Source organism: Hyla sarda, chromosome 1 (assembly GCF_029499605.1).
Source record: "Hyla sarda isolate aHylSar1 chromosome 1, aHylSar1.hap1, whole genome shotgun sequence".
In the NCBI taxonomy this organism is placed as follows: domain Eukaryota; kingdom Metazoa; phylum Chordata; class Amphibia; order Anura; family Hylidae; genus Hyla; species Hyla sarda.
Window position 1 is genome coordinate 99,986 of NC_079189.1, and position 26,543 is coordinate 126,528.

The 26,543-nt window shown below is 46.7% G+C and overlaps 2 protein-coding genes across 2 annotated transcripts in view; one reads left to right on the plus strand and one right to left on the minus strand.

The window, feature by feature from the left end:
- Nucleotides 1-8,138, minus strand: part of LOC130276612 (zinc finger protein 585B-like) — a 51,768-nt gene extending 43,630 nt beyond the window's left edge. Inside the window, exon 1 of the mRNA XM_056526264.1 lies at nt 8,025-8,138. Coding sequence (XP_056382239.1) covers nt 8,025-8,138 — 114 coding nt within the window. The remainder of the gene's footprint in view (nt 1-8,024) is intronic.
- Nucleotides 8,139-23,842: 15,704 nt separating this feature from the next.
- On the plus strand, nt 23,843-25,740 carry LOC130276666 (zinc finger protein OZF-like). Its single transcript, XM_056526369.1, has one exon. The coding sequence runs from the start codon at nt 23,875-23,877 to the stop codon at nt 25,138-25,140; it is 1,266 nt and encodes a 421-aa protein (XP_056382344.1). The 5' UTR covers nt 23,843-23,874; the 3' UTR covers nt 25,141-25,740.
- The last annotated feature ends 803 nt before the right edge of the window (nt 25,741-26,543 follow it).

Here is a 26,543-nt window from a genome sequence, read left to right on the forward strand (position 1 = left end):
CCTCTCTCTCCTCCTCATGTACTAGGCAGGGTTATCCTCTCTCTCCTCCTGATGTACTAGGCAGGGTTGTCCTCTTTCTCTCTTCTCCAGATGTACTAGGCAGGGATGTCCTCTCTCTCCTCCTGATGTACTAGGCAGGGTGGTCCTCTCTCCCCTCCTGATGTACTAGGCAGGGTTGTCCTCTCTCTCTCCTCCTGATGTACTAGGCAGGGTTGTCCTCTCCTCCTGATGTACTAGGCAGGGTTGTCCTCTCCTCCTGATGTACTAGGCAGGTTTGTCCTCTCCTCCTGATGTACTAGGCAGGGTTGTCCTCTCTCTCTCCTCCTGATGTACTAGGCAGGGTTGTCCTCTCTCTCTCTCCTCTTGATGTACTAGGCAGGGTTGTCCTCTCTCCTCCTGATGTACTAGGCAGGGTTGTCCTCTCTCTTTCCTCCTGATGTACTAGGCAGGGTTGTCCTCTCTCTCCTCCTCATGTACTAGGCAGGGTTGTCCTCTCTCTCCTCCTGATGTACTAGGCAGGGTTGTCCTCTCTCTCCTCCTGATGTACTAGGCAGGGTTGTCCTCTCTCTTTCCTCCTGATGTACTAGGCAGGGTTGTCCTCTCTCTCCTCCTCATGTACTAGGCAGGGTTGTCCTCTCTCTCCTCCTGATGTACTAGGCAGGGTTGTCCTCTCTCTCTCCTCATGTATTAGGCAGGGTTGTCCTCTCTCTCCTCCTCATGTACTAGGCAGGGTTGTCCTCTCTCTCTACTCCTGATGTTCTAGGCAGGGTTGTCCTCTCTCTCTCTCCTCCTGATGTACTAGGCAGGGTTGTCCTCTCTCTCCTCCTGATGTACTAGGCAGGGTTGTCCTCTCCTCCTGATGTACTAGGCAGGGTTGTCCTCTCCTCCTGATGTACTAGGCAGGTTTGTCCTCTCCTCCTGATGTACTAGGCAGGGTTGTCCTCTCCCCTCCTGATGTACTAGGCAGGGTTGTCCTCTCTCTCTCCTCCTGATGTACTAGGCAGGGTTGTCCTCTCTCTCTCTCCTCTTGATGTACTAGGCAGGGTTGTCCTCTCCCCTCCTGATGTACTAGGCAGGGTTGTCCTCTCTCTTTCCTCCTGATGTACTAGGCAGGGTTGTCCTCTCTCCTCCTCATGTACTGGGCAGGGTTGTCCTCTCTCTCCTCCTCATGTACTAGGCAGGGTTGTCCTCTCTCTTTCCTCCTGATGTACTAGGCAGGGTTGTCCTCTCTCTCCTCCTCATGTACTAGGCAGGGTTGTCCTCTCTCTCCTCCTGATGTACTAGGCAGGGTTGTCCTCTCTCTCTCCTCATGTATTAGGCAGGGTTGTCCTCTCTCTCCTCCTCATGTACTAGGCAGGGTTGTCCTCTCTCTCTACTCCTGATGTTCTAGGCAGGGTTGTCCTCTCTCTCTCCTCCTGATGTACTAGGCAGGGTTGTCCTCTCTCTCCTCCTGATGTATTAGGCAGGGTTGTCCTCTCTCTCTCCTCCTCATGTACTAGGCAGGGTTGTCCTCTCTCTCTACTCCTGATGTTCTAGGCAGGGTTGTCCTCTCTCTCTACTCCTGATGTTCTAGGCAGGGTTGTCCTCTCTATCTCCTCCTGATGTACTAGGCAGGGTTGTCCTCTCTCTCCTCCTGATGTACTAGGCAGGGTTGTCCTCTCTCTCTCCTCATGTATTAGGCAGGGTTGTCCTCTCTCTCTCTCCTCCTCATGCACTAGGCAGGGTTGTCCTCTCTCTCCTCCTGAAGTACTAGGCAGGGTTGCCCTCTCTCTCCTCCTGATGTACTAGGCAGGGTTGTCCTCTCTCCTCCTGATGTACTAGGCAGAGTTGTCCTCTCTCTCTCCCCTCCTGATGTACTAGGCAGAGTTGTCCTCTCTCTCTCCCCTCCTGATGTACTAGGCAGGGTTGTCCTCTCTCTCTCCTCCTGATGTACTAGGCAGGGTTGTCCTCTCTCTCTCTCCCCCTGATGTACTAGGCAGGGTTGTCCTCTCTCTCTCTCCTCATGTATTAGGCAGGGTTGTCCTTTCTCTCTCCTCCTGATGTACTAGGCAGGGTTGTCCTCTCTCTCCTCCTGATGTACTAGGCAGGGTTGTCCTCTCTCCTCCTCATGTATTAGGCAGGGTTGTCCTCTCTCTCTCTCCTCCTCATGTATTAGGCAGGGTTGTCCTTCTCTCTCCTCCTGATGTACTAGGCAGGGTTGTCCTCTCTCTCTCTCCTCCTGATGTACTAGGCAGGGTTGTCCTCTCTCTCTCCTCCTCATGTATTAGGCAGGGTTGTCCTCTCTCTCCTCCTCATGTACTAGGCAGGGTTGTCCTCTCTCTCCTCCTCATGTATTAGGCAGGGTTGTCCTTTCTCTCTCCTCCTGATGTACTAGGCAGGGTTGTCCTCTCTCCTCCTCATGTATTAGGCAGGGTTGTCCTCTCTCTCTCCTGATGTACTAGGCAGGGTTGTCCTTTCTCTCTCCTCCTGATGGTACTAGGCAGGGTTGTCCTCTCTCTCTCCTCCTGATGTACTAGGCAGGGTTGTCCTCTCTCTCTCCTCCTGATGTATTAGGCAGGGTTGTCCTCTCTCTCTCCTCCTGATGTACTAGGCAGTGTTGTCCTCTCTCTCTCCTCCTGATGTACTAGGCAGGGTTGTCCTCTCTCTCTCTCCTCCTCATGTATTAGGCAGGGTTGTCCTCTCTCTCTCCTCCTCATGTACTAGGCAGGGTTGTCCTCTCTCTCTCTCTCCTCATGTATTAGGCAGGGTTGTCCTCTCTCTCCTCCTCATGTACTAGGCAGGGTTGTCCTCTCTCTCCTCCTCATGTATTAGGCAGGGTTGTCCTTTCTCTCTCCTCCTGATGTACTAGGCAGGGTTGTCCTCTCTCCTCCTCATGTATTAGGCAGGGTTGTCCTCTCTCTCTCCTGATGTACTAGGCAGGGTTGTCCTTTCTCTCTCCTCCTGATGTACTAGGCAGGGTTGTCCTCTCTCTCTCCTCCTGATGTACTAGGCAGGGTTGTCCTCTCTCTCTCCTCCTGATGTATTAGGCAGGGTTGTCCTCTCTCTCTCCTCCTGATGTACTAGGCAGTGTTGTCCTCTCTCTCTCCTCCTGATGTACTAGGCAGGGTTGTCCTCTCTCTCTCTCCTCCTCATGTATTAGGCAGGGTTGTCCTCTCTCTCTCCTCCTCATGTACTAGGCAGGGTTGTCCTCTCTCTCTCTCTCCTCATGTATTAGGCAGGGTTGTCCTCTCTCTCTCCTCCTGATGTACTAGGCAGGATTGTCCTCTCTCTCCTCCTGATGTACTAGGCAGGATTGTCCTCTCTCTCCTCCTGATGTACTAGGCAGGATTGTCCTCTCTCTCCTCCTGATGTACTAGGCAGGATTGTCCTCTCTCTCCTCCTCATGTACTAGGCAGGGTTGTCCTCTCTCTCTCCTCCTCATGTACTAGGCAGGGTTGTCCTCTCTCTCCTCCTCATGTATTAGGCAGGGTTGTCCTCTCTCTCCTCCTCATGTACTAGGCAGGGTTGTCCTCTCTCTCCTCCTCATGTACTAGGCAGGATTGTCCTCTCTCTCCTCCTCATGTACTAGGCAGGGTTGTCCTCTCTCTCTCCTCCTCATGTATTAGGCAGGGTTGTCCTCTCTCTCCTCCTGATGTACTAGGCAGGGTTGTCCTCTCTCTCTCCTCCTCATGTACTAGGCAGGGTTGTCCTCTCTCTCCTCCTCATGTATTAGGCAGGGTTGTCCTCTCTCTCTCCTCCTCATGTATTAGGCAGGGTTGTCCTCTCTCTCTCCTCCTCATGTATTAGGCAGGGTTGTCCTCTCTCTCCTCCTGATGTACTAGGCAGGGTTGTCCTCTCTCCTCCTCATGTATTAGGCAGGGTTGTCCTCTCTTTCTCCTCCTCATGTATTAGGCAGGGTTGTCCTTTCTCTCTCCTCCTGATGTACTAGGCAGGGTTGTCCTCTCTCTCTCCTCCTGATGTACTAGGCAGGGTTGTCCTCTCTCTCTCCTCCTCATGTATTAGGCAGGGTTGTCCTCTCTCTCCTCCTGATGTACTAGGCAGGGTTGTCCTCTCTCTCTCCTCATGTATTAGGCAGGATTGTCCTCTCTCTCCTCCTCATGTACTCGGCAGGGTTGTCCTCTCTCTCTCCTCCTCATGTATTAGGCAGGGTTGTCCTCTCTCTCTCCTCCTCATGTACTAGGCAGGGTTGTCCTCTCTCTCCTCCTCATGTATTAGGCAGGGTTGTCCTCTCTCTCTCCTCCTCATGTATTAGGCAGGGTTGTCCTCTCTCTCTCTCCTCCTCATGTATTAGGCAGGATTGTCCTCTCTCCTCCTCATGTACTAGGCAGGGTTGTCCTCTCTCTCTCCTCCTCATGTACTAGGCAGGGTTGTCCTCTCTCTCTGCTCCTCATGTACTAGGCAGGGTTGTCCTCTCTCTCCTCCTGATGTACTAGGCAGGATTGTCCTCTCTCCTCCTGATGTATTAGGCAGGGTTGTCCTCTCTCTCTCCTCCTGATGTACTAGGCAGGGTTGTCCTCTCTCTCTCCTCCTGATGTACTAGGCAGGGTTGTCCTCTCTCTCTCTCCTCTTGATGTACTAGGCAGGGTTGTCCTCTCTCTCTCCTCCTGATGTACTAGGCAGGGTTGTCCTCTCTCTCTCTCCTCCTGATGTACTAGGCAGGATTGTCCTCTCTCTCCTCCTGATGTACTAGGCAGGATTGTCCTCTCTCTCCTCCTGATGTACTAGGCAGGATTGTCCTCTCTCTCCTCCTCATGTACTAGGCAGGGTTGTCCTCTCTCTCTCCTCCTCATGTACTAGGCAGGGTTGTCCTCTCTCTCCTCCTCATGTACTAGGCAGGGTTGTCCTCTCTCTCCTCCTCATGTATTAGGCAGGGTTGTCCTCTCTCTCCTCCTCATGTATTAGGCAGGGTTGTCCTCTCTCTCCTCCTCATGTACTAGGCAGGGTTGTCCTCTCTCTCCTCCTCATGTATTAGGCAGGGTTGTCCTCTCTCTCTCCTCCTCATGTACTAGGCAGGGTTGTCCTCTCTCTCCTCCTGATGTACTAGGCAGGGTTGTCCTCTCTCTCTCTCCTCCTCATGTGCTAGGCAGGGTTGTCCTCTCTCTCCTCCTCATGTATTAGGCAGGGTTGTCCTCTCTCTCTCCTCCTCATGTATTAGGCAGGGTTGTCCTCTCTCTCTCCTCCTCATGTACTAGGCAGGGTTGTCCTCTCTCTCCTCCTGATGTACTAGGCAGGGTTGTCCTCTCTCTCTCCTCCTGATGTACTAGGCAGGGTTGTCCTCTCTCTCCTCCTGATGTACTAGGCAGGGTTGTCCTCTCTCTCCTCCTCATGTATTAGGCAGGGTTGTCCTCTCTCCTCCTCATGTATTAGGCAGGATTGTCCTCTCTCTCCTCCTGATGTACTAGGCAGGGTTGTCCTCTCTCACCTCCTCATGTATTAGGCAGGGTTGTCCTCTCTCTCCTCCTCATGTATTAGGCAGGGTTGTCCTCTCTCTCTCTCTCCTCCTCATGTACTAGGCAGGGTTGTCCTCTCTCTCCTCCTGATGTACTAGGCAGGGTTGTCCTCTCTCTCTCTCTCCTCATGTACTAGGCAGGGTTGTCCTCTCTCTCTCCTCCTCATGTATTAGGCAGGGTTGTCCTCTCTCTCCTCCTGATGTACTAGGCAGGGTTGTCCTCTCTCTCTCCTCATGTATTAGGCAGGGTTGTCCTCTCTCCTCCTCATGTATTAGGCAGGGTTGTCCTCTCTCCTCCTCATGTATTAGGCAGGGTTGTCCTCTCTCCTCCTGATGTACTAGGCAGGGTTGTCCTCTCTCTCTCCTCCTCATGTATTAGGCAGGGTTGTCCTCTCTCCTCCTGATGTACTAGGCAGGGTTGTCCTCTCTCTCCCTCCTGATGTACTAGGCAGGGTTGTCCTCTCTCCTCCTCATGTATTAGGCAGGGTTGTCCTCTCTCCTCCTCATGTACTAGGCAGGGTTGTCCTCTCTCTCCTCCTGATGTACTAGGCAGGGTTGTCCTCTCTCCTCCTCATGTATTAGGCAGGGTTGTCCTCTCTCCTCCTCATGTACTAGGCAGGGTTGTCCTCTCTCTCTCCTCCTCATGTACTAGGCAGGGTTGTCCTCTCTCTCTCCTCCTCATGTATTAGGCAGGGTTGTCCTCTCTCTCCTCCTGATGTACTAGGCAGGGTTGTCCTCTCTCTCTCCTCCTCATGTACTAGGCAGGGTTGTCCTCTCTCTCCTCCTGATGTACTAGGCAGGGTTGTCCTCTCTCTCCTCCTGATGTACTAGGCAGGGTTGTCCTCTCTCTCTCCTCCTCATGTATTAGGCAGGGTTGTCCTCTCTCTCTCCTCCTCATGTACTAGGCAGGGTTGTCCTCTCTCTCTCCTCCTCATGTACTAGGCAGGGTTGTCCTCTCTCTCTCCTCCTCATGTATTAGGCAGGATTGTCCTCTCTCTCTCCTCCTCATGTATTAGGCAGGGTTGTCCTCTCTCTCTCCTCCTCATGTATTAGGCAGGGTTGTCCTCTCTCTCTCCTCCTGATGTACTAGGCAGGGTTGTCCTCTCTCTCTCCTCCTCATGTACTAGGCAGGGTTGTCCTCTCTCTCTCCTCCTGATGTACTAGGCAGGGTTGTCCTCTCTCTCTCCTCCTGATGTACTAGGCAGGGTTGTCCTCTCTCTCTCCTCCTCATGTACTAGGCAGGGTTGTCCTCTCTCTCTCCTCCTCATGTATTAGGCAGGGTTGTCCTCTCTCTCTCTCCTCATGTATTAGGCAGGGTTGTCCTCTCTCTCTCCTCCTCATGTACTAGGCAGGGTTGTCCTCTCTCTCTCCTCCTCATGTATTAGGCAGGGTTGTCTTCTCTCTCTCTCCTCATGTATTAGGCAGGGTTGTCCTCTCTCTCTCCTCCTCATGTATTAGGCAGGGTTGTCCTCTCTCTCTCTCTCTCTCCTCATGTATTAGGCAGGGTTGTCCTCTCTCTCTCTCTCCTCATGTATTAGGCAGGGTTGTCCTCTCTTTCCTCCTCATGTATTAGGCAGGGTTGTCCTCTCTCTCTCTCTCTCCTCATGTATTAGGCAGGGTTGTCCTCTTTCTCCTCCTCATGTATTAGGCAGGGTTGTCCTCTCTCTTTCCTCCTCATGTATTAGGCAGGGTTGTCCTCTCTCTCTCTCTCTCCTCATGTATTAGGCAGGGTTGTCCTCTCTCTCTCACCTCCTCATGTATTAGGCAGGGTTGTCCTCTTTCTCCTCCTCATGTATTAGGCAGGGTTGTCCTCTCTCTTTCCTCCTCATGTATTAGGCAGGGTTGTCCTCTCTCTCTCTCTCTCCTCATGTATTAGGCAGGGTTGTCCTCTCTCTCTCACCTCCTCATGTATTAGGCAGGGTTGTCCTCTCTCTCCTCCTCATGTATTAGGCAGGGTTGTCCTCTCTCTCCTCCTCATGTATTAGGCAGGGTTGTCCTTTCTCTCTCTCTCTCTCCTCATGTACTAGGCAGGGTTGTCCTCTCTCTTTCCTCCTCATGTATTAGGCAGGGTTGTCCTCTCTCTCCTCCTCATGTATTAGGCAGGGTTGTCCTCTCTCCTCCTCATGTACTAGGCAGGGTTGTCCTCTCTCTTTCCTCCTCATGTATTAGGCAGGGTTGTCCTCTCTCTCCTCCTCATGTATTAGGCAGGATTGTCCTCTCTCTCTCCTCATGTATTAGGCAGGGTTGTCCTCTCTCTCTCCTCCTCATGTACTAGGCAGGGTTGTCCTCTCTCTCTCCTCCTGATGTACTAGGCAGGGTTGTCCTCTCTCTCCTCCTCATGTATTAGGCAGGGTTGTCCTCTCTCTCTCCTCCTCATGTATTAGGCAGGATTGTCCTCTCTCTCTCCTCCTCATGTACTAGGCAGGGTTGTCCTCTCTCTCTCCTCCTCATGTATTAGGCAGGGTTGTCCTCTCTCTCTCCTCCTCATGTATTAGGCAGGTGTGTAATCACCTTACTGCTGGGATTACACAATAATGACACATTGTAACAAAAACCCTCCTAATAAAAGCCTTACCTTACACTGAGGAGCAGAAATCTCCACACAACACAACAGCAGCGACTGAGACCAGGACCTGATCTGTATCTGATAGATGAGGAGGTGTAGGACCTGTGATGATGTCACAATCATGTGACCAGTACCTGTGGGGGCGGAGCACAGCAGGTTAGAAGAGATTGTGGACGAAGGACCTGTTTGGATGGTCATGTGACAGGAGTGGGCGGAGCTCAGCAAGAAAAAAAAAGTAATTGTGACTAAAGGACCTGTGAATATAGTCATGTGACAGTTATGTGCGGGACTGATCTGCAGAGAAGAGAGACGGGAACTGAGGTGAGATTACATGAGGAGGAGGTTTGTTACAGTGTGTCACCCCAGTAGTAAGGAGATTACATGAGGAGGAGGTTTGTTACAGTGTGTCACCCCAGTAGTAAGGAGATTACATGAGGAGGAGGTTTGTTACAGTGTGTCACCCCAGTAGTAAGGAGATTACATGAGGAGGAGGTTTGTTACAGTGTGTCACCCCAGTAGTAAGGAGATTACATGAGGAGGAGGTTTGTTACAGTGTGTCACCCCAGTAGTAAGGAGATTACATGAGGGGGAGGTTTGTTACAGTGTGTCACCCCAGTAGTAAGGAGATTACATGAGGAGGAGGTTTGTTACAGTGTGTCACCCCAGTAGTAAGGAGATTACATGAGGAGGAGGTTTGTTACAGTGTGTCACCCCAGTAGTAAGGAGATTACATGAGGAGGAGGTTTGTTACAGTGTGTCACCCCAGTAGTAAGGAAATTACATGAGGAGGAGGTTTGTTACAGTGTGTCACCCCAGTAGTAAGGAGATTACATGAGGAGGGGATTTGTTACAGTGTGTCACCCCAGTAGTAAGGAGATTACATGAGGAGGAGGTTTGTTACAGTGTGTCACCCCAGTAGTAAGGAGATTACATGAGGAGGAGGTTTGTTACAGTGTGTCACCCCAGTAGTAAGGAGATTATATGAGAAGGAGGTTTGTTACAGTGTGTCACCCCAGTAGTGAGGAGATTACATGAGGAGGAGGTTTGTTACAGTGTGTCACCCCAGTAGTGAGGAGATTACATGAGGAGGAGGTTTGTTACACTGTGTCACCCCAGTAGTGAGGAGATTACATGAGGAGGAGGTTTGTTACAGTGTGTCACCCCAGTAGTAAGGAGATTACATGAGGAGGAGGTTTGTTACTGTGTGTCACCCCAGTAGTGAGGAGATTACATGAGGAGGAGGTTTGTTACAATGTGTCACCCCAGTAGTAAGGAGATTACATGAGGTGGAGGTTTGTTACAGTGTGTCACCCCAGTAGTAAGGGGATTACATGAGGAGGAGGTTTGTTACAGTGTGTCACCCCAGTACTAACGAGATTACATGAGGAGGAGGTTTGTTACAGTGTGTCACCCCAGTAGTAAGGAGATTACATGGAGAGGAGGTTTGTTACAGTGTGTCACCCCAGTAGTAAGGAGATTACATGAGGAGGAGGTCTGTTACAGTGTGTCACCCCAGTAGTAAGGAGATTACATGAGGAGGAGGTTTGTTACAGCGTGTCACCCCAGTAGTAAGGAGATTACATGAGGAGGAGGTTTGTTACAGTGTGTCACCCCAGTAGTAAGGAGATTACATGAGGAGATTTGCTACAGTGTATCACCCCAGTAGTAAGGAGATTACATGGGGAGGAGGTTTGTTACAGTGTATCACTTCAGTAGTAAGGAGATTACATGAGGAGGGGGTTTGTTACAGTGTGTCACCCCAGTAGTAAGGAGATTACATGAGGAGGAGGTTTGTTACAGTGTGTCACCACAGTTGTAAGGAGATTACATGAGGAGGAGGTTTGTTACAGTGTGTCACCCCAGTAGTAAGGAGATTACATGGGGAGGAGGTTTGTTACAGTGTATCACTTCAGTAGTAAGGAGATTACATGAGGAGGGGGTTTGTTACAGTGTGTCACCCCAGTAGTAAGGAGATTACATGAGGAGGAGGTTTGTTACAGTGTGTCACCACAGTTGTAAGGAGATTACATGAGGAGGAGGTTTGTTACAGTGTGTCACCCCAGTAGTAAGGAGATTACATGAGGAGGAGGTTTGTTACAGTGTATCACTTGTTCTGTGATTCAGGCTCCTCCTCTTCACCTCCAGCTGACCCAGTTGTCTCCTCTTCTCCTGAATGACCCCCAAGGATGGACAAGGACAGGAATGAGATGACTAAGAGAATATTACACTTCACCTTGGAGATCCTCCACCTGCTGACCGGAGAGGTAAGGTGACCCATCTACATTTCCACCATTGTTGTCCCCCATCTACATTTCCACCATTGTTGTCCCCATCTACATTTCCACCATTGTTGTCCCCATCTACATTTCCACCATTGTTGTCTCCATCTACATTTCCACCATTGTTGTCCCCATCTACATTTCCACCATTGTTGTCTCCATCTACATTTCCACTATTGTTGTCCCACATCTACATTTCCACCATTGTTGTCCCCCCCATCTACATTTCCACCATTGTTGTCCCCCCCATCTACATTTCCACCATTGTTGTCCCCCATCTACATTTCCACCATTGTTGTCCCCCCCATCTACATTTCCACCATTGTTGTCCCCCATCTACATTTCCACCATTGTTGGCCCCCCATCTACATTTCCACCATTGTTGGCCCCCCATCTACATTTCCACCATTGTTGGCCCCCCATCTACATTTCCACCATTGTTGGCCCCCCATCTACATTTCCACCATTGTTGTTCCCCCATCTACATTTCCACCATTGTTGTCCCCCCATCTACATTTCCACCATTGTTGTCTCCATCTAAATTTCCACCATTGTTGTCCCCCATCTACATTTCCACTATTGTTGTCCCCCATCTACATTTCCACCATTGTTGTCCCCATCTACATTTCCCCAAAATTGTTGTCCCCATCTACATTTCCACCATTGTTGTCCCCCATCTACATTTCCACCATTGTTGTCCCCATCTACATTTCCACCATTGTTGTCCCCCATCTACATTTCCACCATTGTTGTCCCCATCTACATTTCCACCATTGTTGTCCCCCCCATCTACATTTCCACCATTGTTGTCCCCCCATCTACATTTCCACCATTGTTGTCTCCATCTAAATTTCCACCATTGTTGTCCCCCATCTACATTTCCACTATTGTTGTCCCCCATCTACATTTCCACCATTGTTGTCCCCATCTACATTTCCCCAAAATTGTTGTCCCCATCTACATTTCCACCATTGTTGTCCCCATCTACATTCCCACCATTGTTGTCCCCCATCTACATTCCCACCATTGTTGTCCCCCATCTACATTTCCACCATTGTTGTCCCCATCTACATTTCCACCATTGTTGTCCCCATCTACATTTCCACCATTGTTGTCCCCATCTACATTTCCACCATTGTTGTCCCCATCTACATTTCCACCATTGTTGTCCCCATCTACATTTCCACCATTGTTGTCCCCATCTACATTTCCACCATTGTTGTCCCCATCTACATTTCCACCATTGTTGTCCCCATCTACATTTCCACCATTGTTGTCCCCATCTACATTTCCACCATTGTTGTCCCCATCTACATTCCCACCATTGTTTTCCCCCATCTACATTCCCACCATTGTTGTCCCCCATCTACATTTCCACCATTGTTGTCCCCATCTACATTTCCACCATTGTTGGCCCCCCATCTACATTTCCACCATTGTTGGCCCCCCATCTACATTTCCACCATTGTTGTTCCCCCATCTACATTTCCACCATTGTTGTCCCCCCATCTACATTTCCACCATTGTTGTCTCCATCTAAATTTCCACCATTGTTGTCCCCCCATCTACATTTCCACCATTGTTGTCCCCCCATCTACATTTCCACTATTGTTGTCCCCCATCTACATTTCCACCATTGTTGTCCCCATCTACATTTCCCCAAAATTGTTGTCCCCATCTACATTTCCACCATTGTTGTCCCCCATCTACATTTCCACCATTGTTGTCCCCATCTACATTTCCACCATTGTTGTCCCCCATCTACATTTCCACCATTGTTGTCCCCATCTACATTTCCACCATTGTTGTCCCCCCATCTACATTTCCACCATTGTTGTCCCCCCATCTACATTTCCACCATTGTTGTCTCCATCTAAATTTCCACCATTGTTGTCCCCCATCTACATTTCCACTATTGTTGTCCCCCATCTACATTTCCACCATTGTTGTCCCCATCTACATTTCCCCAAAATTGTTGTCCCCATCTACATTTCCACCATTGTTGTCCCCATCTACATTCCCACCATTGTTGTCCCCCATCTACATTCCCACCATTGTTGTCCCCCCATCTACATTTCCCCAAAATTGTTGTCCCCATCTACATTTCCACCATTGTTGTCCCCATCTACATTCCCACCATTGTTGTCCCCCATCTACATTCCCACCATTGTTGTCCCCCATCTACATTTCCACCATTGTTGTTCCCATCTACATTTCCACCATTGTTGTCCCCATCTACATTTCCACCATTGTTGTCCCCATCTACATTTCCACCATTGTTGTCCCCATCTACATTTCCACCATTGTTGTCCCCATCTACATTTCCACCATTGTTGTCCCCATCTACATTTCCACCATTGTTGTCCCCATCTACATTTCCACCATTGTTGTCCCCATCTACATTTCCACCATTGTTGTCCCCATCTACATTTCCACCATTGTTGTCCCCATCTACATTCCCACCATTGTTTTCCCCCATCTACATTCCCACCATTGTTGTCCCCCATCTACATTTCCACCATTGTTGTCCCCATCTACATTTCCACCATTGTTGTCCCCATCTACATTTCCACCATTGTTGTCCCCATCTACCTTTCCACCATTGTTGTCCCCATCTACATTTCCACCATTGTTGTCCCCATCTACATTTCCACCATTGTTGTCCCCCATCTACATTTCCACCATTGTTGTCCCCCCATCTACATTTCCACCATTGTTGTCCCCCCATCTACATTTCCACCATTGTTGTCCCCCCATCTACATTTCCACCATTGTTGTTCCACCATCTACATTTCCACCATTGTTGTCCCCATCTACATTTCCACCATTGTTGTCCCCATCTACATTTCCACCATTGTTGTCCCCTATCTACATTTCCACCATTGTTGTCTCCATCTACATTTCCACCATTGTTGTCCCCCATCTACATTTCCACCATTGTTGTCCCCCATCTACATTTCCACCATTGTTGTCCCCATCTACATTTCCACCATTGTTGTCCCCATCTACATTTCCCCAAAATTGTTGTCCCCATCTACATTTCCACCATTGTTGTCCCCCATCTACATTCCCACCATTGTTGTCCCCCATCTACATTCCCACTATTGTGGTCCCCCATCTACATTTCCACCATTGTTGTCCCCATCTACATTTCCACCATTGTTGTCCCCCATCTACATTTCCACCATTGTTGTCCCCCCATCTACATTTCCACCATTGTTGTCCCCCCATCTACATTTCCACCATTGTTGTCCCCTATCTACATTTCCACCATTGTTGTCCCCATCTACATTTCTACCATTGTTGTCCCATCTACATTTCCATCATTGTTGTCCCCATCTACATTTCCACCATTGTTGTCCCTTCTACATTTCCACCATTGTTGTCCCCCATCTACATTTCCACCATTGTTGTCCCCCCATCTACATTTCCACCATTGTTGTCCCCCCATCTACATTTCCACCATTGTTGTTCCACCATCTACATTTCCACCATTGTTGTCCCCATCTACATTTCCACCATTGTTGTCCCCATCTACATTTCCACCATTGTTGTCCCCATCTACATTTCCACCATTGTTGTCCCCATCTACATTTCCACCATTGTTGTCCCCATCTACATTTCCACCATTGTTGTCCCCATCTACATTTCCACCATTGTTGTCCCCCATCTACATTTCCACCATTGTTGTCCCCCATCTACATTTCCACCATTGTTGTTCCCCATCTACATTTCCACCATTGTTGTCCCCATCTACATTTCCCCAAAATTGTTGTCCCCATCTATATTTCCACCATTGTTGTCCCCCATCTACATTCCCACCATTGTTGTCCCCCATCTACATTCCCACTATTGTTGTCCCCCATCTACATTTCCACCATTGTTGTCCCCCATATACATTTCCACCATTGTTGTCCCCATCTACATTTCCACCATTGTTGTCCCCCATCTACATTTCCACCATTGTTGTCCCCCCATCTACATTTCCACCATTGTTGTCCCCCCATCTACATTTCCACCATTGTTGTTCCACCATTGTTGTCCCCATCTACATTTCCACCATTGTTGTCCCCCATCTACATTTCCACCATTGTTGTCCCCCATCTACATTTCCACCATTGTTGTCCCCATCTACATTTCCACCATTGTTGTTCCCCCATCTACATTTGCACCATTGTTGTCTCCATCTACATTTCCACCATTGTTGTTCCCCATCTACATTTCCACCATTGTTGTTCCCCATCTACATTTCCACCATTGTTGTTCCCCCATCTACATTTCCACCATTGTTGTCCCCATCTACATTTCCACCATTGTTGTCTCCATCTACATTTCCACCATTGTTGTCCCCATCTACATTTCCACCATTGTTGTCCCCCCATCTACATTTCCACCATTGTTGTGCCCATCTACATTTCCACCATTGTTGTCCCCCATCTACATTTCCACCATTGTTGTCTCCATCTACATTTCCACCATTGTTGTTCCCCATCTACATTTCCACCATTGTTGTTCCCCATCTACATTTCCACCATTGTTGTTCCCCCATCTACATTTCCACCATTGTTGTCCCCATCTACATTTCCACCATTGTTGTCTCCATCTACATTTCCACCATTGTTGTCCCCATCTACATTTCCACCATTGTTGTCCCCCCATCTACATTTCCACCATTGTTGTGCCCATCTACATTTCCACCATTGTTGTCCCCCATCTACATTTCCACCATTGTTGTCTCCATCTACATTTCCACCATTGTTGTTCCCCATCTACATTTCCACCATTGTTGTTCCCCATCTACATTTCCACCATTGTTGTTCCCCCATCTACATTTCCACCATTGTTGTCCCCATCTACATTTCCACCATTGTTGTCTCCATCTACATTTCCACCATTGTTGTCCCCATCTACATTTCCACCATTGTTGTCCCCCCATCTACATTTCCACCATTGTTGTCCCCATCTACATTTCCACCATTGTTGTTCCCATCTACATTTCCACCATTGTTGTCTCCATCTACATTTCCACCATTGTTGTCCCCATCTACATTTCCACCATTGTTGTCCCCATCTACATTTCCACCATTGTTGTCCCCATCTACATTTCCACCATTGTTGTTCCCCATCTACATTTCCACCATCGGGGACGTGCACACATAGGCTTCAAAGGGGGCTTTAGCCCCTGCCCTTTTTTTGCAGCTGCCCCTTTAATGCCCTTTTTTTTTTTCTTTGTACATCTACAGCACTGCTCAAGTCCGGGCAGGTTGTCAGCAAAACTCCTTATTCACATAACCCACCAACCCCGAGCCCCCCCTCCTTCTCCTTCCCCTCCCCCTCTGGTCTCCTCACTCTCTCTTTCCAGTCTGGCCAGCGTAGCATGCCCCCTGAACCTATCCTGAAGCTCCCTGGAGTCCTCTTACTCTATGGATCCGTACATTAGTGCGCAGGGGTTGCCTGGGTAAATGACGTGCGCACGTCTGCTAGGTCACGTGACCCCAGCAGCGTCATTACAGCAGAGGAGTCCGCGCTCCTGTTTCCCTCTGCATTCCTGAAGTGTCTCCGGTCATCTGTCTGCCCTCTGCCCTGCCTGCCCCGGTAATAGTTTTAATTTAGTGGTTTTCTTATGTGTGACCTTCAGTATTCAAAGGAACAAAGCACTACAACAATTGTAGTTCCTTGTCCCTTTGCATATTGTGGATTGTAGTGCTTTTTCACTATACATGCTGGGGATTGTAGTGCTTTGTCACTATACATGCTGGGGATAGTAGTGCTTTGTCACTATACATGCTTTGGATTGTAGTGCTTTGTCACTATACATGCTGGGGATTGTAGTGCTTTGTCACCTTCCATATTGAAGTTTGTAGTACAGACTCTAATATGCAAAAGGTTAAAGCAGTACAACCCCTAGCATGGAAAGGGACAATGCACTACCACCCCCAGTATGTAAAGTGACAGTGCATTACAAGCTCACAACCTCCAGCACACAAGACAAGAAGGCACTGCACAGTCTGTAGTGCCATCTGGCCTTGTGTCCTGCAGGTTTTGAGCTTGAAATGCATTGTCACTTTACATAATGGGAGTTGTAGTTCATTGTTGCCCTGAATACTGGAGGTGGTGATACAAAATAGTGAATACAATATTTAAAAAAAAGTGTTAATAAATGTGAATAAGCCCCTTACCTAATAAAACTTACCTAATATAATTAAATAATGTAAACAAAAATGAGCATATGTGGTATCGCCACGTGCGGAAATGTCCAAGCTATTAAAATATAATATTAAATCGCACAGTAAATAGCATAAAAGTAAAAAAAAATCTAAAGTCCAGAATTGCAGATTCTTGATAACTTCATATGAGAAAAAACTGTATAAGCAGTGAATAAAAATCCCAATAAAAACTACAGATCATGGCGTAAAAGTGAGCCCTCATATGGATAATTAAACCTTAACAGAAAAAAAGGAGCATTTTTTCATTTTTGCGCTTTTGTATTTTCCTCCTTTCAGTTTTCCACCAACAGACCCATATGAGAACTTGTTTTATGCGCTACCAATTTTACTTTGTAATGACATCAGTCAAATCTACAAAAATTATTTGTGGGACAAAATTGAAGAAAAACACCATTTTGTTATTTTTTTGTGGCTTCCGTTTCAACGCAGTGTACTTTTTGGGTAAAAAATGACACCTTCTATCTATTCTCTAGGTAAATACGATTACAGGGACACCCAATTTATGTAGGTTTCATTTTATTATACTACTGAAAAAATTATAAATACAAGCATCAAAATGAGTGTTTAAAATGATCATCTTCTGACCCCTATAACTTTTTTATTTTTCTGTATTTATTTATTGATCTGTAGTTTTTATCAGTATTTTTTTTTTTTTTTTATGGGACTTTTTGATCGCCTTTTATACATATTTTTAGGGTATACAAAATGACCAAAAATACCCAATTTTGGACTTTGGAATTTTTTTAATGGACCGCAGAGTTTAATTAAAGGGGTATTCCAGGGAAAAACTTTTTTTTATATATCAACTGGCTCCAGAAAGTCAAACAGATTTGTAAATTACTTCTATTAAAAAATCTTAATCCTTTCAGTACTTATGAGCTTCTGAAGTTAAGGTTCTTTTCTGTCTAAATCCTCTCTGATGACACCTGTCTCAGGAAAAGTCCAGTTTAGAAGAGGTTTGCTATGGGGATTTGCTTCAAAACTGGGCGTTTCCCGAGACAGGTGTCATCAGAGAGGATTTAGACAGAAAAGAACAACCTTAACTTCAGAAGCCCATAAGTACTGAAAGGATTAAGATTTTTTAATAGAAGTAATTTACAAATCTGTTTGACTTTCTGGAGCCAGTTGATATATAAAAAAAAGTTTTTTCCTGGATAACCCCTTTAACATTATAATTTTATAGTTTGGACATTTACGCACGCACTGATACCATGTATGTTTAGGTTTATTTTTGTTTACATTTTTTTTAATGGAAAAAGGGGGTGATTCAAACTTTTATTAGGGAAGGGGTTAAATTACATTTATTAACTTATTTTTTTTTACTATTTTTACACCTATTTTTTTAGTCCACATAGGGATTTATTATATGCAATATTCTGATTGTATACACTATTCAATACTATGCCATAGCATAGCATTGATCAGTGTTATATGCACTCTGCTGCTTCAGCCACCTGAGCAGGCATGGAACAGCAGATCGCTGATCGGACGGAGATGGCTGCAGGTAGGGACCCTCATATACAGGGAGAGAGCCTGCTGTCCGAGTGCAGCTGCAGTAGACATTTGGAGGTATCATTCAGGACAGTGTAACCTATCAAATGTGAAGTAATAGTATAATAGTTTTTAGTCTTTATTTGTAATTCAATTTATATAGTCCATTTTTATTATCGCATACATATAATTTTTGAACATCTAGAGGATGCTAAAAGACTTTGAAGTGAGATATGGAGCTGAACTCGCTTCAAAGCCGGTAAGTAATGGCTGTTATCAGCAGCCAGAACGCAGTTAATGCCAGACCTCAGTGATCACAGCAATGTCCGTAACTAACACTTTAGATGCTGTGATCAAAGTTGATTGCGGCATCTAAAAGTGCAAATTATTGGTGCCAGTGGGTTTTAGGGGGGCTGATCGGGACCTACGTGGGGTGATGCAGGGTCCTATTTAGCTGACATGACAACGGAGGCCCCTACCTCAGGAATTGTGTTTTGTTAAAGGGGAACTCCGATACAGAACATATTATTCTCTATCCGCAGGGTCCAACCGCAGGGACCCCCCCCCTCCCCCACTCTCTTGTGCCGTGCACCCTGGCTCTTCTCATGTACGGAGCGACCTCAGCACCATGTATGGATTACTGTTGACCAATGTGCGAAGAGGTGGCTGACACGTCCCTCTGTGTATCTCTATGGGAGAGCCAGAGGTACATGAACACTGTATCTCCGGCTTTCCCATAGAGATACACGGAGGGACATGTCGGCCACCTCTTCGCGCAGTGGTCGATAGTAATCCATGCATGGTGCTGAGGTCGCTCCGTACATGAGAAGAGCCAGGGTGCAAGACAGGAGATAGCAGGGGGTCCCAGCGGTCAGAACCTTTGCAATCAGACAATTATCTCCTATCCTGTGAGTAGGAGAGGATAAGATGTTCTGTACCAGAGTTCCCCTTTAACATATGTAAGGCTTTTACTAATATTTCTATAAAAAATTTTTTTTTTATAATTAGTGCCTTTTTTTTTATTTGAGCCCCTGCCCTCCAAAATGTCTGTGCACGTCCCTGTCCACCATTGTTGTCCCCATCTACATTTCCACCATTGTTGTCCCCCATCTACATTTCCACCATTGTTGTCCCCATCTACATTTCCACCATTGTTGTCCCCCATCTACATTTCCACCATTGTTGTCCCTATCTACATTTCCACCATTGTTGTCCCCATCTACATTTCCACCATTGTTGTCCCCCATCTACATTTCCACCATTGTTGTCCCCATCTACATTTCCACCATTGTTGTCCCCATCTACATTTCCACCATTGTTGTCCCCCCATCTACATTTCCACCATTGTTGTCCCCATCTACATTTCCACCATTGTTGTCCCTCCATCTACATTTCCACCATTGTTGTCCCCCCATCTACATTTCCACCATTGTTGTCTCCCCCCATCTACATTTCCACCATTGTTGTCTCCCCCCATCTACATTTCCACCATTGTTGGCCCCCCATCTACATTTCCACCATTGTTGGCCCCCCATCTACATTTCCACCATTGTTGGCCCCCCATCTACATTTCCACCATTGTTGGCCCCCCATCTACATTTCCACCATTGTTGGCCCCCCATCTACATTTCCACCATTGTTGACCCCCCATCTACATTTCCACCATTGTTGTCCCTCCATCTACAGTTCCACCATTGTTGTCCCCCCATCTACATTTCCACCATTGTTGTCCCCCCATCTACATTTCCACCATTGTTGTCCCCCCATCTACATTTCCACCATTGTTGGCCCCCCCATCTACATTTCCACCATTGTTGGCCCCCCATCTACATTTCCACCATTGTTGGCCCCCCATCTACATTTCCACCATTGTTGTCCCTCCATCTACAGTTCCACCATTGTTGTCCCCCATCTACATTTCCACCATTGTTGTCCCCATCTTTGGAGCCACTCTATGTTCTGGATGTCTCTTTGTAGGTGAGGTCTCCAGAATTGACCCCAGTATTCCAGATGTGCTCACTAGAGCTCTATACAGGGGCACAATCTCCTCTTTGTAGTGAGGGAGGAATACTGGGGTCAGTCCCCTCATTGTCTCTCTCCATACACAGGATTACACCATAGTGAAGAAGACATGGGGGGAGTGTGTGGCCCCCAGCAGCCATCTCCATGAGTCAGGAGGACAGAGCAGGGCCCCGGGCCCCATCATGGAGCCTCCACCTCACTCACTGATACATGAGGAGAAGATCCTGGAACTCATCCACAGGATCACTGAGCTGCTGACTGGAGAGGTGACCCTGCTGGGACATTATACAGTAATGGAGCGGTCTGGTGATGACTGGAGAGGTGACACTGCTGGGACATTATACAGTGATGGAGGGGTCTGGTGATGACTGGAGAGGTGACACTGCTGGGACATTATACAGTAATGGAGGGGTCTGGTGATGACTGGAGAGGTGACACTGCTGGGACATTATACAGTAATGGAGGGGTCTGGTGATGACTGGAGAGGTGACACTGCTGGGACATTATACAGTAATGGAGGGGTCTGGTGATGACTGGAGAGGTGACACTGCTGGGACATTATACAGTAAAGGAGGGGTCTGGTGATGACTGGAGAGGTGACACTGCTGGAACATTATACAGTAATGGAGGAGTCTGGTGATGACTGGAGAGGTGACACTGCTGGGACATTATACAGTGATGGAGGGGTCTGGTGATGATTAGAGAGGTGACACTGCTGGGACATTATACAGTAATGGAGGAGTCTGGTGATGATTAGAGAGGTGACACTGCTGGGACATTATACAGTAATGGAGGGATCTGGTGATGACTGGAGAGGTGACACTGCTGGGACATTATACAGTGATGGAGGGGTCTGGTGATGATTAGAGAGGTGACACTGCTGGGACATTATACAGTAATGGAGCGGTCTGGTGATGACTGGAGAGGTGACACTGCTGGGACATTATACAGTAATGGAGGGGTCTGGTGATGTTTAGAGAGGTGACACTGCTGGGACATTATACAGTAATGGAGGGGTCTGGTGATGATTAGAGAGGTGACACTGCTGGGACATTATACAGTAATGGAGGGGTCTGGTGATGATTAGAGAGGTGACACTGCTGGGACATTATACAGTAATGGAGGGGTCTGGTGATGACGGTATCATTGTGTGTCAGGTTCCTATAAGGTGTCAGGATGTGGCGGTCTATTTCTCCATGGAGGAGTGGGAGTATGTAGAAGGACACAAGGATCTGTACCAGGACATAGTCATGATGGAGGATCACCGGCCCCTCACATCACAAGGTAAGAAGAGACATATATAGATATCACTCTCATTACCTAGTAACATAGAAATCTATCCAGCACTGATGTATTCATTCCCTGTTTGTTCCCTGCAGATGGAGTCATTGATAGAAATCCAGCCGAGTGGTGTCCCCATCCTCAGTATTTCAAGGACTGTCCAGAGGGAAATGTCCCAAAGAACCATCAGGTAGCTGGTGTTAAAGTTTCCAAAATATGACCATAAAGTGATTGAACCCATGATCATGGCACCATAGGTCCCACCCTAACTAAAGGGGAACTCCATTTGATCTGGGTAGGGACCCCTGTGATCTCCAGCCCGGCGCCCCGGCTCTGCTCATGCAAGAATAAATAAATAACTATGATCAAAATATCAAAGCCTCAAACCAAAGTCGTAGTAATAAAATAGCAGAACCACAATAAGATATAATATTAGACATGTCCCCCATGACTTCTCGGGTCACTTACCTCTTCTATAAAACATTGTGATGGAAAGGAAAGTGAAATAAAAGGGGGAGGGCGGGGCTTCTTCTAATCTTCCCACAGGTGACTGAGCTGGAGACACCACAGCCCAGTATAGAAGGGAAATACTTTTCCCGCCAATGGGCCTCCAGCCAATCAGAATGCTGTTGTTGGGCTGGAGCATCGCTGGGCAGAAGATCATGGTTACCGGGCAGAATCTGATCCTCCAATCAGAAGCAGGAATCCATCTCTCAGCAGAACAGCTGTTACCGGGCAGAATAACTGAGGAAAACAACCTGTGCAGATAAAGGAGGAAGAAGGAAATAAGGAGGAGGGGACATGTATACTGGGGACCATGGGGCCGTGTGCCCCCCCCAGGTTATAATGGAATTCGGGAGCCCCTTTTATTTTGTGTGGGTTTTTTTCTCTTTAGGGTGAAGATCTGATGGATATTAAGGTTGAGGCAAAAGATGAACCAGAAGAGGAGACGGATTTGGGGTCCGATCAGCAGTGTAAGGAGGGGGAGACTTTTATTGGTGGAGGGTCTCCTAGATACTACTACACCCATCATCTGATCATCACATGGAATAATCTATTCATCACTGTGTGTTCCCTACAGATGGAGTCATTGATAGAAATCCAACCGAGAGGTGTCCCTGCCCTCTGTATTCCCAGGACTGTCCAGAGGGAAATGTCCCAGAGAAGCATCAGGTAGATGAGGCTGATCCTATATCTCTATAGGGGGGTCCTGCAGTGATAGATGTGGGGGTAGATTTTGGGGGTCTCTGTTGCTCCTCCTGTCTGCTGTATTGTAGTGAATTGTTCTATATGTCACATCAGGGGGGAGATCTGACTAATAATAAAGTGGAGGATGAAGAAGAGAGGATGAGGGGCCATCACCCGTGTATGAGGGAAGTGAAGGAGGAAATTCCAGGAGGTGTTACCCCAGGTATGTAATTATTCCAGGAGGTGTTTCCCCAGGTATGTAACAATGCCAGGAGGTGTTAGAGCGGAGGAGTAAAGAAAGAGAGGAAGAAAGTAGAGAGGAGGAGTAAAGGGAGGGAGAGAGGAGGAGCAATTAAGGACGTCACATGACATAAGAGCCTCGCCAGCCCGGACATGATAAAAGTGCAAGAGGTGAGAGAGAGAACCCCCCAAAGACAATCCTGTATGATCTGTAATCAGTGTAATGGGACCTGTGCGGCCCACCAGAGACCCTCCGGGGCCGTAGGTATCACTGACATTAGAAAGTCTATATAAGGCTTTATTTACATTGTGCAGATTTTCTTTAGCTATAACAGACATGGATTCAAAATCAATAGGAAATATGAAGGAAGTATTCATACCCCTACTTACTGCTGGATTCAATTCTTGAGCAAAATGCATTAAAAACTGCAAAAAAATGAATAAATGTCTCTACTCTCCTCCCAAACAGGAAATCTCTGTAAGAACAAAGAAGACGTCATGTTATCTGTGAGTGATAAAGGAGAAGATGGAGAGATCATAGAGCGCTCCTCAGGACAAGATGGAGAGATCATGGAGCGCTCCTCAGGAGAAGATGGGGAGATCATGGAGCGCTCCTCAGGAGAAGATGGGGAGATCATGGAGCGCTCCTCAGGACAAGATGGAGAGATCATGGAGCGCTCCTCAGGACAAGATGGAGAGATCATGGAGCGCTCCTCAGGACAAGATGGAGAGATCATGGAGCGCTCCTCAGGACAAGATGGAGAGATCATGGAGCGCTCCTCAGGACAAGATGGAGAGATCATGGAGCGCTCCTCAGGACAAGATGGAGAGATCATGGAGCGCTGCTCAGGAGAAGATGGAGAGATCATGGAGCGCTTCTCAGGAGAAGATGGAGAGATCATGGAGCGCTTCTCAGGACAAGATGGAGAGATCATGGAGCGCTCCTCAGGACAAGATGGAGAGATCATGGAGCGCTCCTCAGGACAAGATGGAGAGATCATGGAGCGCTCCTCAGGACAAGATGGAGAGATCATGGAGCGCTCCTCAGGACAAGATGGAGAGATCATGGAGCGCTCCTCAGGACAAGATGGAGAGATCATGGAGCGCTCCTCAGGACAAGATGGAGAGATCATGGAGCGCTCCTCAGGACAAGATGGAGAGATCATGGAGCGCTCCTCAGGACAAGATGGAGAGATCATGGAGCGCTCCTCAGGACAAGATGGAGAGATCATGGAGCGCTCCTCAGGACAAGATGGAGAGATCATGGAGCGCTCCTCAGGAGAAGACCTCCTTACCCCTAATCTCCATCCAGATCTATCATATAATAATCCTCCTGACCAACCACACATTGTTACCATAGAGATAGATCAGAGAGGGGGCAAAAAGTTTAAATGTGATGAATGTGGGAAACAATTTACAGCAAGCCCAAGTCTTCTTACACACAGAAGAATTCACACAGGAGATAAGCCATTTTCATGTTCAGAATGTGGGAAATGCTTTATACAAAAATCACATCTTGTTACTCATGAGAGAATTCACACAGGAGAGAAGCCATTTTCATGTTCAGAATGTGGGAAATGCTTTATCCAAAAATCACATCTTGTGTTCCATGAGAGAATTCACACAGGAGAGAAACCCTATTCATGTTTAGAATGTGGAAAATGTTTTACACAAAAACCGCATCTTGTGTTCCATGAGAAATTTCACAAAGGAGAGAAGCCCTATTCATGTTTAGAATGTGGAAAATGTTTTATACAAAAATCTGATCTTGTGATACATGAGAGAAGTCACACAGGAGAGAAACCATATTCATGTTCAGAATGTGGAAAATGTTTTATACAAAAATCTGAGCTTGTGATACATGAGAGAAGTCACACAGGAGAGAAACCTTATTCATGTTCAGAATGTGGGAAATGTTTTACACAAAAATCGAATCTTGTAATACATGAGAAAGTTCACACTGGAGAGAAGCCGTATTCATGTTTAGAATGTGGAAAATGTTTTATACAAAAATCTGAGCTTGTGATACATGAGAGAAGTCATACAGGAGAGAAACCTTATTCATGTTCAGAATGTGGGAAATGTTTTATACAAAAATCTGAGCTTGTGATACATGAGAGAACTCACACAAGAGAGAAGCCATTTTCATGTTCAGAATGTGGGAAATGCTTTATACGAAAGTCATATCTTGTTACACATGAAAGAATTCACAAAGGAGAGAAGCCATTTTCATGTTCAGAATGTGGGAAATGCTTTATACGAAAATCACATCTTGTGTTACATGAGAGAATTCACACAGGAGAGAAACCCTATTCATGTTTAGAATGTGGAAAATGTTTTACACAAAAACCGAATCTTGTAATACATGAGAATGTTCACAGAGGTGAGAAGCCGTAATCATGTTTAGAATGTGGAAAATGTTTTGTACAAAAATCTAAGCTTGTGATACATGAGAGAAGTCACACAGGAGAGAAACCTTATTCATGTTCAGAATGTGGGTAATGCTTTATACGAAAATCGCATTTTGTGTTACATGAGAGAATTCACACAGGAGAGAAACCCTATTCATGTTTAGAATGTGGAAAATGTTTTACACAAAAACTGAATCTTGTAATACATGAGGAAGTTCACAGAGGTGAGAAGCCGTAATCATGTTTAGAATGTGGAAAATGTTTTATACAAAAATCTAAGCTTGTGATACATGAGAGAAGTCACACAGGAGAGAAACCCTATTCATGTTCAGAATGTGGGAAATGTTTTATAAAGAAAGGGAATCTTGTCATACATGAGAAAATTCACAAAAGGGGTGAAAAGTTTAAATGTGGAAAACAGTTTACTGTAAGCTAAAATCTTTTTACAGATAAAAATTCACATAGGGAGGAAGCCATATTCATTGAGAAATGTTATAGAAGAATATCAGATCTCGTTATACATCAGAGAAGTCACACAGGGGAGAAGCCTTATTCATATTCAGAATGTGGGAAATGCTTTACAAAAAAATCCTCTTGTTCAACATGAGAGAAGTCACACAAGATGTTGATGTTCTGTATGTAGAAAATGTTTTACAAGGAATTCGGCCTTTGAAACTCATCACAGAGAAGAAACCCTGACCCCATTACTGTACCTGATGGGCCTGAATTGTGGCAGAACATGCAGCAGAATAATGTTGTGTTATTACAGATTTATTATGTTTATACTGGGGAGAATAGTTACCTGCCCCCACATCTGATGTGTTTTTACTTTATAACTTCTGGGAATATTCTTGTTTTTGTTTATTAAACCCATAATGTGGTGTCTGTTGTGACTTTCTGAAGACTATATCCCCATCCCCACCGTGGGTCTCATCCATCTGCGCTCATATTACAGGGGGGATAATCGGCCCCTTGGGATCTGGACGCTGCTGTCAGTACCCTATTTGTCTTTATTATGTAATAATGACTAAAGCTGACGCTGCTCTTATCCTCCTATGTGTCCAATAGTCATCGAAATCACAAATACATTGTAACATCTGATAATACAACAAACACCACATCCCCCCCCCACAGGGAATAGTGCCGATCAATTTATGGTCCTCAGCTGTATACACAGGGCCCTTACTCTTCTTATATCCCTCACTATATGGTAAGAGGTGCCCCTTATAGCACTGGGTACCGCTAGTTACCCCTCACACTATGACAATCCCCTGATAGGTGACTGTGCTCTTTGGGGTATAATAAGGGGGTGTCCTCTTGGGTATAATAAGGGGGTGTCCTCTGGGGTGTAATAAGGGGGTGTCCTCTTGGGTATACTAAGTGGTGTCC

Bases quoted from the DNA above. Each gene is read 5' to 3' on its own strand.
- LOC130276666 (XM_056526369.1), top strand. From the start codon at position 23,875: ATGGAGCGCTCCTCAGGACAAGATGGAGAGATCATGGAGCGCTCCTCA.